Source organism: Lonchura striata, chromosome 2 (genome assembly GCF_046129695.1).
Source record: "Lonchura striata isolate bLonStr1 chromosome 2, bLonStr1.mat, whole genome shotgun sequence".
In the NCBI taxonomy this organism is placed as follows: domain Eukaryota; kingdom Metazoa; phylum Chordata; class Aves; order Passeriformes; family Estrildidae; genus Lonchura; species Lonchura striata.
This window is the reverse complement of record NC_134604.1, coordinates 103126543-103146401: the sequence shown is the minus strand read 5'-3', so window position 1 is coordinate 103146401 and position 19859 is coordinate 103126543. Positions and strand designations below refer to the sequence as shown.

Sequence of the window (19859 nt, the reverse complement as noted above, 5' to 3'; positions counted from 1 at the left end):
GCACAAAAAGAGAATATGCAATGATAATTCTCTGGTTTCTGCACTACCATAACATAGGAAAAGACTTTCAGTCAAGCAAAAAGACATTCTTTTTACCCACAGAGCACTGTGAGGCAGTGGGGCTCATTACTTTGGGAAGTAGTGGATGATGAAAATTTTTGTGGGTTCAAAAAGTCATTAGATAAACTCACAGGAGGAAAATATGAATAAATACAAAGACACCACTTCTGGCTCAGGATGAAAGTGAGCTGCAGTTCGTCAGAGGCCAGGAAAGGACAGTGGAATGTGTCCCTTTATGCTCACCCTGTCCTTGCATTGACTTTAAACATCTGCTACTGTCTGGCCACTGTCCGAAGCAGCCACTGGACTCTGCTCTGAGTAGTGTCACTGTCATGGCCATAGTGAAATCACCCAAATGTGAGAGAGAGAGAGACCAAGGAGAACTGGGAAAGGGGGTTGTAGCTCTGATAAGTGACAGCAGAGCTGGACAGAGCCAGCAAGTTCTGGCTGGGAAACAAATAGCTTCAGTGGGATAACCCACAGACACCCATTCTTTAAAGTACCTATACTTTGTAAAATCAGGGCTTGTACAGATGGCTCTTGATTTCCTAAGAGCTATTGGCCCAAATTACACTGTGTTGTCTAGGGAGGTTTGCTTTATATCTCTGAAGAAGCAGAACAAGCCCTGTAGGCTAAACAAAGGTACCTAACACTGCCCGAGAGAGCCACCTATAGCTAGGTACTGATGTTTTGCTCCTCTTGACTCAGCCTTCAGACTCAGAGATGTGGAGAAAACAAATGTTGCATATACAACTTCCTTAGAAATAAAGCAAAGCAGCAGGCAAGTTCAGGAGCCAAATGATTGCACAGTGACCTTGGGATTTGTGCTCCATGACTTAAGGAGGTTAATAATGTTACAGAAAAATCTTACTAGAGGAAAAACAAGCTCTTTTTTGGCTTATCATCCATCCTTTAAAAATAGTGCTGAAAAGCAAAAGAACTAACTCCCAAATAGGAATTTATTCCTATGCCATAGCCTAACAGGATATTTTACAAGAGAATTGCAGAATTTAAGAAAAACCTCTCTTTTGAAGCCTTCAGTTAAACCCAAGAACAAAGGACATTTTAGGAAGGAAAAATAGTGATTAATAAAATGATGGTTCCTGCCCAGGAGTGGGAATAATTTAGCATGTCAGTGATGATCTTCCATTGAATTATCCTTTGAAGAGCAGAAGCAATAAATTACCGTTTTAAAAAAGTGAGTCCTCATTACACATCAATGTTACATCAATGGAGTTTCAGTTGTGGGTTCCCCCTTTCCCCTGTGGCTCACCATGCCAAAACACAGCTGTCAATACCATTTAACCACCATAGCTGGCTGCATTCTGCACCTTCATTGTAGGGGAAACAAAAGGGTGTCCCTTCTCTCCTCCACCCCTGCAGTCCTGCTCAGAGGCTGTGGTGTGGCCATGGGTAATTCACAGAACATGCATTTGAAGAGTGTTGTCGACACATCCTTGGGGCTGCACCCAGTTGAATAATCTCTCTGTTCTGCAAATAAGGGCAAAATGTAATGACCCTTACAAAAGGGAGACTAAAAGGACAAGAACAGAAACCTGTTTGGGGTGTTTGTTTGTTTAGCAGAACATTCCACTGAAAATTCGGGGGGTTAACAGACATATTGAAGCAAATTTGAGATGATAGTTAAATACAGTCAATAAAGAATAGAGCAGAAGAATAAGGACAGGAGAGAAAACATCACCACAGCTCAGAGCCGAGCGCTTCTCTCGGGCTCGGAGCTCCTTTGGAAGCAGCGTGAGCTCCATCCAGAGAGCCAGGTGAGAACTGCACTGAAGGCAGAGCCACCTCACCCTGCCAGAAACCTTTTTTGTCCTTTGCAGATGGTCAGGCTTAAATTCATCTTTCGATCACAGAAAGAAAGGAATTGAAGGGAGAGAGAGAGGTAAATTATTAGATGTTATCTCATTATATTGTTTTGTTACGAAAGGAATGTCAAACCTTAACTCCAAACTACACAATAGCTAAAGAGATTATTCTCAGATATCAAGGCAGCAAGACAATTGTTCCCTGTGTCACATGGAGTAGTAGATTTGATCCTTTAAACATCAAATTAGTAGTGTCCCCTCTGAGTAACATAAAACAACAGGACAGACACAAAGAGTCGACGACATAGTGATTAGATAGAGCTGATGGGCTGCCTAAAGCAAAATTCACAAATAGTTTCTACCAGAGGGTCTTTCGTAAGTCCTTTGGAGGTCGATGGCTCCTTTGATTGCAAAACATCAGGCTGACAGCAAGGGATACAAATTTGGCCTCAGCCAAGCACAAAAGAAAGGTGGCCATCAATCAGAAAACGGGAGGCAAAAAAATACACAAAACAGTGAGTATCTGAACCACAGAGATTTGCAATTAATTCTCTTTCAAATCTGCCATGTCCTTTACATTACAAGGTTGTCATCTAAAGAGACAATCACCACAAGGCTTTCTATGCTCATTGTCCAGACACACAGATCCCATATTGACTCTCTTCTTCTTTCAGGAAATTAGTAAAAAAATAGTTAATGACCCAAATATGTCTGGAATTAAAGAAAAACGAAAGGAAATTAAACAGATCACATGGAGCAGGCTCAGTAAACAAAACCACTGTCAGGTTTCTGCAGTTAATTCCTTTTCAGAGAATTTGAACATTTCAAAAATAAAATGTGATTAAAAATACAGGGGATGAGCAAAATATCTGAAACAGTCATTTCCATATAGGATATAGTTCTGCCATGGAACTTAGAGCAGAACCTCCAATCTGCACTGCTACAAGCATATGACAGTTACTAATGAAAACATAAATGACCACAACATCCTTTACCTAACTAATAGCATCCTTTCTTTACTTAATTGATATAATAGAATTAGAACGTTTCAGTTGGAAGGAAGAACATCTTGCCCAACAGCTAGACCACCTCAGGGTGACCAAAAGTTAAAGCACAATGTTGAGGGTATTGTCCAAATGCTTCTTAGACACAGGTTTGGGCCATTGACCACTTCTTCAGGAAGTCTTTTCCAGTGTTTAACCACCCACTTGGTAAAGAAAAGCTTCCTAATGTCTAGTCCAGTCTCTTCTGAGGAAGTAGCTTTGAACTGTTCCCACACATGCTGTCACTGGACCCCAGGGAGATGAGATCAGCACCTCCCACTCCACTTCCCCACTTCAGGAAGATGCAGAGGTGGCCCCTCAGCCTCCTTTTCTCCAAACCAGACAGCCCCAAAGTCCCCAGCTGTTGCCCTGCACCCTCTCTCTCCCAATTTATGCTTGGTACCTAGTGTTTCTCCATCCTGGGTGCTGAGTCCAATGTGTGGATGACATTTATTGACAAAGAAACTTTTACAGATCTCTATAAAAAAGTAATAGTGGGGTTTTTTTGACCAACCAATCTCCCTCATAAAATTCATGCTTGTCTGTGCTGCTTTATTAAAGCCTAAGTATTTAAAAAGTAACAGCAGAAAGTGCTAGGCTCATGAGATTTAATTAGAATAGTGTAACAGATTTTGAAGGTTCTGCTGTATTATAAAACTTAGATTTCCCCTGTGAATTATCTGACCCTACATGTAATGAATCTATTTCTTGAATTAAAAACATGCTCATCCAAGAGTTCCAGGACAAACAGAAGATCTATCATTAACAATAAGTAATATTTAATAAACATGCACACACTCCATGACTGGAAATCTACCAAATGTCTCTCTAGGCTCTTTCCTTCCAGCCAAGTAGCTATTTCTGTGGATCTGAACTTAAACTTGTAGACGTAAGCCATATCACATAATCATTGCTGCAGTATCTAAGGCATTACATAACACTCATGTCTTATAAGTTTGACTTTGTTCCTATGTCAGCAAACTCTGAAAAGGTTTTTCAGTTCAGTGAGAATTATTTTGAACCATTGGCTATACATTTGATAGTACTATGGCTTGTAGTATTGTATTTGTTGTACTTATGGAATTTAGTTTGCCATGCATTGTTCAGCCCAGAGTCACCCCACTAACTTCAAAACCTTCAATGACATGTCTAAATTGGGAGCTTCCAAAATCTGTCAACAGAGGGAAACAGCCATCTCTACCCACCAAAGAGCTAGCCTACCTTCTGCTGAAAATCCTCCTTAAAATGGGAAAGGGAGAGCTTTTTTTAGGAGTTCATTGGGTTTTGGCAATGTTTGTATTGTTCCCTGCTGAAAGGCAGGTAGTAAATTTTGAACAAAGTCACTAAGCATGTTGTTACATAGAAATATCTTTATTAAGGAAATAATTAGAAAATTTTCCTGTTCTTATTTTGCATCAATTTTAACAAATATCTAAATTACAAATCATTATATTTCTAATGGTATTTCTAGCAAAAAAAAAAAAAAATGCAACAGCTAGGAAGAAGTAATAACTGCAGCCCATTTACCACCAGGTTAACAGGAAATAAATGTCATTTTACTATTGTTCTCTTGTTATAGAGCTTATCAGTGCATTTATGCAGCTCTATTTCATTTGCACGTATATGAAGAGCACTGCTGTATAAAATGTAAATGAACTGCATATGGAATTTAAATCTTTCCAATGATAAAATTGCTCAACAGCCTGACGTTCCCCTGTCACACAGCCCCCTGAATATCAGGCTAGCCCAGAGATCCAAGGCTTTGAGGGGAGGAATATCAGGAGATGGCAAAGATTTCCAAAAGAGGCTCTTACCCCAGATATGTTGGTTCAGCTCTCTTTATTCTGTGTTGTCCATGTGAAGAGCGGGGCAAAAGAGAACAAACAGGAAATGTCAGGGGTCTGTATAGACTTTGGACAGGGTGGGCTTCCCTGGCTCTCCACCAACCCCATTGGGGCAGGAAGGAGGGGTCCAGGGTTATCTGATCAGAGTCACAGAGTCCCGGGGAAGGGGGCACAGAGTTGCCCATGAGCTCACTGTAACAACAGCCTTTTCATTAGAATTACTAAAAAATTTGAAGTTCATGTTTGCTTTTAAATGAAAACACTGCTGTTTTTATTCAAGCACAGAGAGAAGGAACAGTTCAGCTGCATTTGCCTCTCAGTTTATTCAAAAGAGGATGCTTACTAATTCACTGATATCCCATTGCCTCAATAAATAAGGACACAGACCTACACAACGCACTCCACTTGTCTTTTTATACACCTCCTCCAATTGCTGCTCTGGGGGCAGAGCTCTGCATCTAGACAATCTTCCTTTCCACTCATCACATGCTGTAAATGGGAGAATAGGGTGAAAAGGAGGTTTGAGTACATCCTCTGGCCTTCACCTTTGCCTCCTGAAATTTATTGTGACTTTATCTGAAAGCAATCAGGACTAGTGATACCATCCTAGATTATAACACTTTATAACTGGCATTATTCTGTCAGGAAATGGATATTCAGCTGGGATTGCCATTACACTCTCAAAAGACAGCTCTCAAGTTAGGCCTCCCACCACAGCACTGGAAAAACTGTGAAACCTGAATTATTCTCATATCCCCTTCTAGGCTAGATTCTCCATCTTCACAGCAAATACCCTTGGCTAACACAGGTAGTTTAGACACTGTTTTCTGTCTATAGATTGCTGTGTCCCTGGGATCCCAGTCAAGGTAAAAACTTTGTCAAGAAAAGCCAAATCTGATATAAGCTCATACTCTATATCAGCCAGAGTCAGACAGGGAAAGATGGACGCAAGGAAAGAAGAACAAGGTAACAAAAATAACTTCAGCAGAGAAGCAGGAGCTCAGATGGCTTGGTGTCCAGAAAAACAAATGTGTCCCTTCACAAAGAAAATGATCAGTAAGCAAGTGGAACTGCAAATACTGTTATTACTCAAGTCAAATTTTTATCATAACAGGATTTTACTTATCCAACATTTGTATTTATTACCTTCTCATGGGCTTTTCTTTTTGTTTCAGAGTCCATCCAGTCGTTCTCCTTTTCTAACATGTCAATAAAAGCCCAGCGAATTCCTTCTGTCAATTCCTCCATCTGCAAAATATTTAGTAAATCCATCCCCAGTAAAATATATCATAGCAGAATCATTGTAAGGAAAGGTTTGGTGTATGTAGGATGGATAGATTTGTTTAGACCACAAATTATTGCAGATCAGATGGTATCAGCTGTGTTTCTTGAAGGCTAATTTCTGCTTTCTCCAGTACTAAGACACTTCTGAAGGTAAGTTTTTTTCCATCTTCATTCCCTTCTGACATCACACACCCCATTGATTGCTTTGATCATTTCATGTCATATTTGTGAGAATACCTATCTTGAAAACATAAAAAACACTAAGAGATTTGCAGTCCTTGGGGAGATTTCTGTCCCTTAGGTTCTAGATCACTGGCCCATGCAGAAAGAGCCAGCTGCAAGGCATTTGTACAAATAAAGCCTTTCCTTCAGAGAGAATGTCTGTGGTCTGATTTGGTTTATCTGAGACTGAGATGTGCCTTATTAATGCTGGCAAAGAACTGAATTTGGGCTGACAGCATCATCAGCCAAATACAAAGCAGTATCCAAATATTTAGCCTGTATTTAGCTGCATTTGTGAAGCATTGCTACCCTGTACTTACTGCAGGGAAAGAGGCCCTGGCTCACACCACTGAACAGCCTTAACTGCTTCTGTGGTCCTGGACCACCAGTGACAGCTTGGATCTGTGCAAAACTGGGTAAACCCACAACCATTTTGCTCAGCTGCTTCTTCAGACACCTCTGCACAGCCAAGCCCGCATCTCAAGCCATTAAAATAATAATAATAATAGGACTGTTCAGTGAGTATTCACAATAAGAAAACACTGAAATGCCAAAAAATTGGAAAATAATGGCTAAGATATGCGTTATATGAGTCTAAAGAGCCTTCATTCCTATGGATCTGTCTGGCAGCCCAGAAAAGTGTATGCAACCAGCTGTGTCTGTTTATGTCAGCAGATGAACCCCATGACAGATAGCCATGGGAATGCTGTGAGAGTGAGGCAATGAGAGAGATCCAGCCATTGACTGACTCCTTTAGCACAAACCAGAGTTGAGACAGCACAAGACTTGACAGATACCCATTAGATGAAGACTTATTGGAACTTTGTGTTATCAGTTATGTTACATTTAAAAATAATGAAAATGTCAAGCAGCAGAGATTTGTATAATCTTATTCTATAAATCTAGTAGATCTGAAATGTCATTATAAGCAGGGACTAAACCCTCAAAGTAACATTACTTTTAGCTAAATTGTCAATAATGCATCAGATGAACATTTTAATCTGGAACTGTCCTTTATTTGTGGTGCAGTCAGAAGAAATGTAGCAAAGTTCCTTAGATTATTCATTTTTTCCTACCCTTTTCAAAAAACATTTTCTTATTTTTAGAGGCAAAATGGGACGGAGCAGGTCTAGCATTAAATATGACTAAGGAGTAAACTTTCACAGTAAACTGCATCCCAGGAAATAGGTAACTTGAAGATATTGATGGCAGAGCACTGACTCAATTAACTTCATTCACTAATGAGGTGAACTCCCTGTATTTGGAGGTTACAAGTTCAAACTTAAGCTCTGCAGCTGGGCCCTGGTGTATACTTAGGCTTTATGCAGCAGCTGTAGCTGCAGGGGGCAGGGGCAGAAACCTATTCCTGCTATCAAAGTTATTACTGAAACTGCTCAGGCGTATCTGTAAAAAACACTGCAGGCACTCTGAGTTAGAAGCAGTGCTATATTTAGACACAAATAATGTCTTTCTTGATAAAAGAAGTATCTAAGGTATGAAACATCAATCACAAAACATGGGGGGGAAAGAATCCATATTATCCGTAACTCAGGATTTGCTTATCATAGACAGATATATGCCATAAGCCAGAAAAAAAAAAAAAAAAAAAAAAAAAGAAGAAGAAAAAAACTGTACAAATAAGAGTGCTTTACTCACATGCTTTCTTACTGCTTAAGAAAGAGAAATAGAACTGAAAACCAATGAAATGAAAATGATAACACCACAAATTATTAACTTGAAAAGCATACTTCTAAATGAAATGCAATGAATTTCATCTGTGTGTAATTTTATCTCCATGGGTTTTTCATTTAAGACTGAATTTTGTGACCTACACTATGAATTTTATATGCATTTCTCACTACAGGTGCTATTGCGAATTCAGACTTGATAATTTTCCAAAGCCTTGGTCTAAAAGGAATGTGCATACTAAGAAACATTCCAATTAACTTGCATTTCAAGAGAAACTCTGTTCTATCTGCTTCTCATAATTTTTCCTCACATATGCAAATATGAGTGTCCATCCCCTCCATAAAGTGTACATTTCTTATACTCCTACTCTTCCTACTTATCTGTGCAGGATAACGTACTGCATATGCCTGGAATATTTTTGCCACAAAATGGCCAAATAGCACATTACAAACTGGATCAAGAAAAAGGAGATAGATTCCTCGGAGAGGAAACTCCAGTTGAAGGCAAATATGAAAAGAAATGCAGAACCTGGGAGGGAAACAGATGACAAAGATTTGGACAAGTCAAATAAGTGTGTGCTTTCTAAAATGGAATCCTTCCTTGAGAAAGAAGTCTAAACAGATTAAGCCAGACAAACTCAGGTTACAGAGCCAGGGCAGTGCAAGGCTTTCACAGAGCTGCTGCTCCCAGCACAGGGTGCCATCTCATTTTTCCTAAATGGTTGTGCCTCTCCTGCATGGAGAGCTAAGTTCAATGACTAAATGAGTCAATTTGAAACTGATTACTGCTGAAAAATCAATGGCTGCAAAAGCAGATATTGGAAAACTTTGTAAGAAAAGCATGAACTGAAAGTAAGTAATAAATTATTGTGAAGGGTAATTAATTATTTGAATAATGAAAATTTTAGAATGAGGATGAACATCTTTCTAGACTCAAAGTATGAAAGAATATTTCCTTCCACTGTTCAGCAGAAAAGATTTGAATCACAGATATAAACTCTCACTATGTGACTCTCAGCTTCCCTCAGTTTGGGCCAGACATCAGTCACATGTTTCTTGCTCAGATTATGGGTGAAGCAGTTACAGCCTGAAAGAGTAATCTTAAAACAGAGAAATCTCAACCAGTTTTTTGATTAGTCAGTAAAAACTTTACCATAATAAATTATATTATTTATACTAAACCATTTCTGATCAATACCCCTCATTCTGTTCCTGCACAGCCTGGCTGTAACTATTTGCATAAATCATCAGTGTTCAACCTGGTTTTGGACTGGCTGCTTATTTGTCTGAAGGACAAGAAAGGAAAGCAGGGGCAGTGCCCAGATGGGCAGAAAGGCAACACTTCTTCAAATTCATTCAATTTTCTCCTAGTGTTTTGGGGTTTTTAAATTCAATGAAAACATTTTCAAGAATCTTCTCTTTTTAAACTTTGGTCTAACATCAGAGGCAATTTGTGAGGATGAAACCACTAGCTGAAAATTTCCAGACAGAGACCGCAGAGGACTCACCATCTCTTTCTTGTCTTCTTGAAAATGGGCTTTCACAAACATCTTACCCACAACATAGGGGAGGGCATTTTCTACAAGGTCCACACATTTATCCCACTGAGGCAGCAAAGTTGTAGTCCCATGGATCACCTGTTGACAGGAACAAGTATTAGGCCATAACATCATGCTGTTTAAGGAGAATCCAAACACAGTATAGGCCAAAGCATGTTTGTCAAAAGGCCACCAAAAGGAAACAATAATGATACTATACAGTTATTTCTCTTTTCATCCAATGCTATGACAAATATTTTGAACATCACAAAATACTTGTAAGATTTTAAACTTCAGAACAGTACAATGGTAGCAGTGATTTAGAGACTAGGCTTAGAGAATTCATGCTTACTTGAGACTAATCTTGGTATTCTTTCTATGTGAGAGACAATTTCCTCTAGAAAAACCCTGCTGTGAGGTATCTCCTGAAAACATTTGCCTCTCCCCTGACAGGGTGAGATGCCTAGGGAGATTGTCCTCATGAAAATTGGGTTAATCCTTATGAAATACCTCCTGCAGAGCCCTCCATTGCCATGAACTAATGACATCTAACACAGATGGGTACATGTTCACACCTTCTTGTCATTTACCTGTCCAACTACTTTTACAGCAGTTTGTATAAAATAGTAAAATTGCTTTCAGCTCCTTTCCCAAATGGAACATTTTCAGGAGAGAAGAGGTTTAAATAATCAAGAACACAATATGTTTGTCTCCCCCCCAAAAAACAGTCACTCTGTTGCAGTAGAAAGATGTCGTTAGAACAGCTTGCAAGTTTTACTAAAGGAATGGTAATAAATACATTCTTTCAGGCTCTGATGATGTCACCATAAATTAGAAACAGTCAAGAATGGTCAACACAACAAGGAACAAGGCAAAACAGAACTCAAGAGCATTTGCTGCCTTGGTTTCTGTTTCTTACAGGGAGAATGTTATTACTGTGGGTGCTTAGCTAGCTAACATTATATTGCTTATCAAGATGGAGTTTGTGTAAATAAATCCTGCACACAAAGATAGGAGATGAGTCCATGTGAGCAATAAGCAGTGCTGACTTAAGAATATTTTGTTATTTTTCAATGTTAGTTTCAATGTTCCCTTTCCACTTAGGGAACTTCTTAAGCTTTTCCACAGAGAACAAGCACAATTCCAGTCTGGACATTAATACCTGACAGCTGTGTAAAGGTAGAGTATAGTCAGCATCAGACCAGAACAGGTGGAATAGAGATTTTGGCCTCTCATAATTTATAAAAGCCTCTTAAGCACCAATTTTGCAGTTTCTTAGCTCTTTCTTTTTCCCATTATTCTCCTCCTTTGAGCACAAGATTAAATGTCCAGCAAAATGAAGGGTTTGGATTTGTCTTTTGCCAATAGGAAAATATTTCATTGGAAAATTCCAGAGCAGCTTAACCCTCAGCCATTGAAGGTGAGATATTTTGGTAGTTCAAAGATCGATTTTTCCCTATCATATTGGCTGTAATTAAGCATAATCAATGACTCACACTTAAATACACCAGTGAATTGCATTTCCAAGTGCTTTTTATTAATACTGTATATACAGTAATAGATTTTCAATGGCGAAGAGTACATTGCTTCCAAAAGAACTCCTATTAGTCAAACCAATACACAGTAAGGTGATATTTTTTATAAACAGAGCCAAATTTGACAATCGACTCCTTTTCCAAATTCTTCAACCTTTATACATAACACAACAAAACACTCAAAAAAAGATAAGAACAAAAGAGAAGAAAATTTCTCTCTGGGGTCAGAGTAAACCTGAAATGAAGATTTTTCCTGACGCAGGGGGAAGAAGGGGAGTTATGGCATTAGTCATCAGAGCTTGAAATTTCTTCCAAAAGCTGTGAGTATGCATCAGCCATAGAAATAGTCAGGAGACAGAGCTGGCTTTTATACAGTGACATACTATTATTACAACATAATAATTATTATTATTTTGATGGAGGCTTGACTGTAAGGAGGACATAAAGGCAGCACAGGCTGTGAGACCAATAAAAACAGAGTTGAGAGGAATAGATTATATCACACAGCTGGTTTATTGATATTTATTTCACAACAGCAACAGGAACTCCCTCAAATGGTGCTCCTAATATTAATGTACCACTCTAAAACACAGTACTTCAGGTAGTAACAGTGCCTATAAATAGCAGGTTTCAAGCCCTCCCAGTCAATTCAGAACTTCACGACACAATTAACCAACCTCTTCCCCAGGTGCCACTGCACATTTACAAGGTCTCAAAGTGCCACTGCAGAGGAGATGCTGATAGTTGTTGATGTGATACTCAAAGCACTTTCTCTAGAGTCAGCAGGTTTGTCCTATTTCTAAACCTGAAGTTTTTTTTAAAGTCTCATCATGTACTTTTCCTTCTCCTTGCAAAGATTATAAGGTCTTGGTGCCAAGATTTCTACATACAAGGTATAAAAGCCATCAAAAGAAAATGAGAATCTGATGAAAAAAAAATAGTCTGCTTATGATGGTTGAGGATGACTGAATTAACAAAATGATGAATGTATAAATGCATCTTTTCCTTTAAGGGTCACTGATTTATCTCATGGTCATATCTTTTTAGTAGTAATTAAATGTATTATTCACTTACTTGGCAGAGGGGTTGGTGGGTCCTTTTTATGATCCTAAAGTGCCTCCAGTTCTCCATCCTCTGACTAGATAAATCTATTCAACAATAGAGTAGTCCAATGCCTTGGACTCCATTCCTCATGTCCTTTCTATTGACCTGTGAAGTCTACACCCATCTACGTAGCCAGTATTGTTTAACTAATCCATCAGTGACTTGGAGGAAGGGGCAGAGGCCTCCTCAGCGAGTTCACTGAAGACTCAGAGCTGGGAGGAGTGGCCGATACCCCCGAGAGCTGGGCAGCCCTTCAGAAGGGAGACAGGCTGGAGAGATGGGCAGGGGAATGGCCTGAAATTCAGAAAAGGCAACTGCAGGGCCCTGCACTGGGGAAGGACAAGCCCAGGCACCAGCACAGGCTGGGGTGACCTGCTGGAAAGCAGCTCTGCAGAGAAGGGCCTGGGGGTCCTGGGGGACAATGAGCTGCCCATGGGCCAGCAGTGCCCTGGGGCCAGGAGGGCCAACGGGATCCTGGGGTGCATCAGGGAGAGCCCTGCCAGCAGGTCAGGGAGGGGATCCTGCCCCTCCACCCAGCCCCTGTGAGAGGAATCTGGAGTGCTGTGTCCAGTTCTGGGCTCCTCAGGACAAGACAGACACAGAGTTCCTGGAGCAGATCCAGTGGAGGGAAACAAGGATGAAGAGACTGGAACATCTCTCTTATGAGGAAAGGCTGAGGGAGCTGAGCCTGTTCAGCCTTGAGAAGAGACAACTGAGAGGGTAGCCCATCACTGTTTAAGAGTATCTGCAGAGGAGGTGCCAAGAGGATGGAGCCTTTTGGAGGCTCTTTCCTGTGATGCTGAGAAATAGGACCAGAGCCAGAAATTGATACACAAGAAGTTCCACCTGAACATGAGGAAGAATTTCTTCCCTGTGCAGTGGCCAAGCACTGACACAGATTGCCCAGAGAGGGTGTGGAATCTCCTTCACTGGAGATGTTCAAGAACCATGCGGTACAAATTTGTCACTGTGGTTCTGACAGCCAGTTTCTCATATCTTACATGAAGAAAATAACATCTTTAACAAGACTATTTTGAATATGATCTCAGAAGTAAAAGAAGTTGCCTTCCCTGTGCAATTTCCATCAAGCTATTGGAATTTATTTTTAGGTATGTGATCAACTCAGAATTATTCCACTATTACTCAAAGCAAAACAGTATAGGTTCTTTAATTAGTCACCTGCATGCCTCACCAGGGAGGACAGAACACCCACACCTCCTGCACCTTGCCAGCCTCCTGTTGTCAGCCAATTTGCATAATGGCAAAGTTCACCATCCAAAGTGGCTTAGACACAAGACAAAGAACCACTCAGTTTCAGTTTCATCCTTGGTTTACTTAAGGAGCCCTCACACTGCCCACACAATTACCAAGGTGGCTTTCTATTCAGGGTTCACTTAATTAAATGTATGTGTTTTACATAAATGCCCCTGTTACTGAACAAATAATTAGTTCTGCTCTCACAGCTTGTAGCAGTTTTCTGGTTCTTCTGCAACCCCAAGCTGGAAGGCACCTGATCATCTTCTCTCTGGAAATGGCTGGGTATCCTTTTGCTAGAACTCATGCAATGACATTAGAGCATGGGAGAGCTTTGAGCAAGCTTCAAGAAAGTGAAATGCTAGACTTCAGTTTTAGTACAGCTGTATTCACAAATGGGTAAACAGTAGTTTTCAAAAAGTTCAGGTTTTGGTCAAAAGGGTTTGTCCTGAATGTCACAGTCCACATAACCTAATTCAAGTTTCTGCAAAAGAAGACTAAGTTTTTTAAAGGGGAGGTTTCAAAACCTCTTTAACATAATCTAAAAGACTTTTTTGTTTTAGTGTCATATAAGTGTCTTAGTGTCAAACACAAAAATATGTGTATCAAATACAAAAATATATATGTCAATTGTTTTAGAGTGTGTCTTAAAAAAAAAAAAAGTTTAGTCAATAAATTAATCCAGCATGGAAAACATTTTGTGTTTTGCAAAGGTATAAGCAACTATAAGGGAAACCAGCACTGTAAACAGTAGGACCCTTGTAAATGCTATGAAAGCATAACTTACCCGAGCAAATTCCAGCCATCGATACTGAAAACGTCTGCTGAGGTTAAATAACCTTGAATAAACCATCCTCCATACCAGGTAATTGGCAAGAGTCCTGTTAAAGCAGGCATATTTTTATCAGACATGTAAACACCTATGATGTACCACAAAGCACTCACAGAAATAGCTCCACAAACGTTTTGCCCGAATGCTGGAAACTTCACCTTAAAAATTAATGATCGATGGCCAAATTGATAAGTCCCAATTACATAGAATAATCTGTATGATTTCAGCTATTTAATATATAATTGGTCCATGATAACCATCTTCTAGAGATTATTTATGACAGGTCCATCAGCAAGTACATAATTTTTAGGTAATGTTTTTTTTCAAAAGGCAGCTTTCATTTTCCTTAGAAGTGGCAAGAACTGTGTTATAATAATAGTTGCATCAAAGTTCTATCCAGAGATTAACTAGTTTTTCTTTTGTAGATCAAAGTGAATTTTATCTCCCCTCATTAGTAGGACACACAAATGGTAACAGAATAGATAACAGTGCATCCCATAGACACTCTCATTATCCCATAGTTGTATCTTTCATTAGAAGTTATCATTATGCTTTGAAAACTTATACTATTCACAAAGTTATTAAAGTTTTACCATTCCTATTTTGTCAGATGGATAATTGAAATACCAAAAAAGAGAAGTATCAGTAACAAAAATCTTATAAGAATTGAGGCTGAGAGATCAAGGAAGAGCTTGTTTAAAATTCCCAGGAGATCTGGCATCCATGTCCCTTTTCTAAAACTTTGGGCACCTGATTGGAGGATTTATCCAGCCTAGACTGATCTCTCTCCATGTTCAGCAGTGACTGTATAAGCTAAAAGTGCATTCTGAAATACACAATTCAACCTCAGTCTCAAAAGAAGTTCAGCAATGGCTTACACTTACTACTCTCATCTTCTTTTATACATGACACATTTTTCAAGGATAGTCATTGCTTCAAAGCTTTCAAAACAAAATAGGATATTCAAATGTTATTTGTTTCCCACTGGAATACACATAACATTTTTGACAGGCTATAGACTTCTGTGTAGATAGGAAAATGGTTTCTATGCAACTGAAGGTGCTGTTATGGACTGTCTGAACAACTCCCCCAATCTCTAAAAATCCCATTTCTGCAATCTCCCATTGCCATAAGTGTGGGGCAATGCAGCTGTTGCTGCAGTGTCACTCCATTAGCTTCACCAGAGACACATCCCAAGCAGCTCCCTCCTCTGAATCAGAACAGCTTGGGAACACACTCTGTGGGCTTGCTGTCTTGACAGCAGCATTTGCTTGAGACATCACTTCAGTTTTGCCTTTAACCAAGCTCCAGTCCACCCACACAAAGCCTTCTGCTCAAGATGTGTTGTTGCATCTCTCACACTGGGTGTATTCCCTTTTTTAGTACACAGATATATTCTATAGTGCACCTAATAATTGTAAAACATAACTGAAAAAATATTTTTAGCATGCATAATGTACATTTATAAGATAGTGCATGTCACAAAAGCCAAAACAATTAGCTCTGTTTAAATAATCACACCATTTTAAGATAATGTTTAGGAACATTAAAAATTAATTTCAACCTGAGAATTGCCACAGAGTTCAGATTTTTTCCCTTAACAAGTTTCTGACAATGTGGAATTTTCTCACTCAATGACAAGAGAAGCATCCTAAAAGCACTCAGCTCTCACTGTTTTGGTAAATGACTCGAACTCCAGAAACCTCACGACAATCTGCCTCAGATATTTCAGCAGAACTGAAGAATATCCAGCTGTAGTGACTTCTGCAGCATTTATACAAATCTTACAGATTAAAAGGTTAAAGATTTGTTTCCAATCAAAAGCCGTAGGTAAAATCCTTACCTAACTCAATCACTATCACATCGATTATGTATTACAATTTGATACTTAATCACAAAACCAAAATCAATTCTGTCTTTTGTGTACTTGTTTTCACACAGCAATGCTTGTCCTTATATTTGAGTTGGGGAACTCTCTCAAACTGGTAGTGAATGAAAGACTGAAATTTATAAAGGCTGGGTCTGAACAGGTGACTTATTGAAAAACAGTAATATCAACAAGAATTCAGAAATGTTTATGTCAGGTATAAGTCAAGAAGGGGGATCACAGTTGCAGGAAATATAATTAATTGGAGATTATTTTAATTTGGGAAGGAAAAGGCTGACACATGCTAAAACCAAAGCTGTCTGATGAGACAGTAATAATTCCAGATTGTAACCACAACAGAACCACAATACATTAAACAACAGGGGGGTTCCACTTGAATGCTTATGAATTGGGGATGGGCAACAGGTGGAAAGGTTGAGGGGGTTTGTTGTCATGTTTGAAGCCCAGTGTGCTTTAGTTTGTTTTTCAAAACAAAACAAAATAGTAATTTATCTGAATTTGTTTACTTATTTGGGAAATTATTATTTTACATTTTGGGCTAACTATGCAAACTTCAAATCATTCTATTATTTTCAGCTGGCTTAAAAACTGACACTTTTTGCTGATAAAGTTACTACAGTGCAGATCTTGGGGTGATTTTTATCTTAATTTCCCAAATAAATTCACTGAGGCACAGAGAAGTTGATCTCTACACATTGAGAAAATTCAGTAGACAAAAAAAACAAAAATCCTCTCTGCTCTTTCGATGAGACCAGACTATTTGTTGCTGTAACCTTTCAGAAGAGTACACTCTATTTTAACTTCCTTTAAATGCCCGTTGCAGAAAGTGTAGGCTCACTTCTAACCAGTATGACCCTTATTCTGACACACACTCCCAAAGGAAGTGGTAGAGAGATCGTTTGCTGGGACAGTTAAAATTATACCAGTACTTATGAATATTTACTAAAGTACTTTCTGTCCTGTCTGAGAATAAAGTAGGTTGCTCATGTAAAATTCTGTGAGTTTGCAATATTTTAATCAACAGACATGGTAGCAATTAAAGAGGACAGATTTAATATGAGATAGGTGGGAAAATTAATTGACATTTTAAGAAAAAGATCCTTCACAAATTTTAGATCTGTTTGAAAATTCTATTCAGAATTGAGTCACGAATCAAATTATAAGTACTGAAAAAACTTTTGCCTCTATTGCTAGAGGCACTAATTCAAGGCAAATTATTATAACTTCTTTGATTTTTCAGATGCAGACTAAGACCAGAGAAGAGATCCAGTGCCTCCCACCATCTCTGAAGAAAATTCCTCATATACTATATGAATTAGAGTTCTCAATTAATAGTCCCATATTGCAAAGATATGGGAAGATAAGACAAGGGAAAAGGGGCCTACAAGAAAGCTGGAGGGACATTTTACTAGAACATATAGTGATAGACAAGGGAGACTGGCTTTAGACTGAACAAGGATTAGGAGCTATTAGGAGGAAACTCTTTACCGTGAGGGAGATGAGGCACTGAACAAGTTGCCCAGTGAGGCTGTGGATGCCCCATCCCTGAAAGTGTCCAAGGCCAGGCTGCCCTTGCCCTTAAGAGTGTGTCATGACAATGGGCTCTAAGCAGCCCAGCCTGTGCAAGGTGTCCCTGCCTGTGGCAGGGATTCTGAAACAAGGTAACCTGTAGGGTCCCTTCAATTCAAACCATCATATGCTTCTATTAAACTAATTATGCATTCTGAGCTATGAGAATGATAAAGCTGCTTCTTTCAACAGCTGCAAGGATCTCCAAAAAGGATGCAATTTAGAGTATCCTATTTATGGCTCCCATAAAGCACCAGCACACCGGTAACAGGGAAGGGATAAAGGGATATAAGCTCCTAATTAGTGCCAGCACAGCTCTATCTCCCCTTTCACATGGCACAGCTGTACTAGAGCTCTGAATTGCTCATTTACATCACAGCTACACACACACATCTCTTCTTCCTGTAATAGGGACAAACCCCATAAAAATGAATTAGTACACCAAGAAGCTGAAGGAATCCCTGAAGACCCCTTACAAAGGTGTGACTTACTTCAGCACCAGACATGACAAAGGCTAGCTAACCCCAAGCTGGTGGAAACTCCTGCAGGCTATTTGCTGAGATTTTTGGGAAGCTTTCTATGGAGAGCCCAGCTCCTGGGCTGGAGTCACAGCAGTGCTCTGGCCTGGGGACTTCAGACTGACCTCTGGACACCACTGCACCTATTTCAAGCTCCACACAGCAACTTGATTATATGCAGTTAAGTAAAATTCTGCTAAACTACACCATGTCAATGTGCTCTCTTCTAGTAATACTGCCCCGTGAATGATTTCACAATTCAAGATTGCTCAGCAGGTTCCCTGAGGGAGAAATTTTTAATACAAGGATTGTGAGTCTGTACAGCTTGCCACCTCCAACACAAAGTGCTTTTGTAGCCTGACTTAATTTTCACTCCATTCTTTCCTCCACCTGAAACAAACTTCATTAAATACTTTACCAGATCACTGGGTAAAATACTGGGGCATGAGCCATCTTTTTGTGACATTTTAAATAGTACCCAGGCTAGCAGGGTGCTCATTCAGGAAAAGGACACACAAGGCACTGGAATAAAAGCTTAATCTAGGGATAGCCTTGTAACTGAAAAGAATATGAACTTGGTGAAAGCAACTGCTTTTCCTAATGGCACTCATCTCCTGAAATGATGATAAAATAATTACCATTATGAACACTGAAGCAAATCTAAAATTTTGAAATGCTTTTCTAGGAATTTCAGGTCTGGATATTTATAGTAACAAATCAAATTCATGTTGTTTACATTAAATAAATCTTTAAAATGTAATATGGAGAATAACAAATGAGATTACCTAAAATAAAATATCCTTATGATGCTTTCAAAGTTCACCCTACAAGGAAATGCTGAGACCTCATTGTTAGGAGTTCACCTTGAGGTGATTTCCTAATTTTCTCAGGCCAGATAGCAAGGTTACCTCTGAAGCAGACTCTGACATTTTAAGTAATGAACATTAGCACCTAATAGATAAACATGATCTTGGTTATCAGGCCTGGGCTGTTTGGATACATTTTACACACAAGAATTTGAAACCTGCTTGGATTCAGTTTAGCAGCATTTGCCAGTTTCTAACATTTTATGATGCAAATTTCTTAGGATAAGACTGGGCAGAAAACGCCTAAGTCATTAACACCTATAAAATATGCCCTGTGAATATACTGGAACTGGTTTTGTTCACCCTCTCCCCCTGACCTGTGAGGTCAGAAACCTGGTTTTGAGCTTTGCTAAAGATAGGCATTGCAATTATTTCTGATCATTACTCCGGCCTCCTTCTGCCAAGACACACAGGCTGGCTTAAATTCTCTTGAATACTCAGATTTTCCTTGAATAAGAAACTAATGGAAAAAGTCTCCAGGTATTTACTCTGTAGTTACAGAATATATTTGCATCTAAGTGTATTTGTATGCAGGGAATAACAAATTCCCTATTATCTTGCTAGATATGCATCCTCTAAATCACACATTTATACCCACTGACGTAACAAACTTTGAGTTAGAAAACAGGGACAGACAAAATAATTTTAAAAAATTTTTTGATAGATTAATATTGGCAGCACTAATGCTACTTATCCAAATCTTTTTAAATAAAAGATATTTGATTATCTGTAGGCAAATCAGTAATTTTTATTTTTCTAATTGTTTGATTTGTGTGCTATTTTTACAG

At 39.1% G+C, this 19859-nt stretch overlaps 1 protein-coding gene and 1 long non-coding RNA gene across 2 annotated transcripts in view; one reads left to right on the top strand and one right to left on the bottom strand.

Annotated features, from left to right (window-relative positions):
* Positions 1-17529, top strand: part of LOC144245954 (uncharacterized) — a 37169-nt gene extending 19640 nt beyond the window's left edge. Inside the window, exon 3 of the long non-coding RNA XR_013339529.1 lies at positions 17359-17529. This is a non-coding gene — a long non-coding RNA (uncharacterized LOC144245954). The remainder of the gene's footprint in view (positions 1-17358) is intronic.
* The window catches only part of PHEX (phosphate regulating endopeptidase X-linked), a 97843-nt gene that overhangs the window by 47341 nt on the left and 30643 nt on the right, over positions 1-19859 (bottom strand). Inside the window, exons 10-12 of the mRNA XM_021552941.3 lie at positions 14186-14279; positions 9476-9604; positions 5920-6021 (exon numbers count right to left, since the gene is read on the bottom strand). Coding sequence (XP_021408616.2) covers positions 5920-6021; positions 9476-9604; positions 14186-14279 — 325 coding nt within the window. The remainder of the gene's footprint in view (positions 1-5919; positions 6022-9475; positions 9605-14185; positions 14280-19859) is intronic.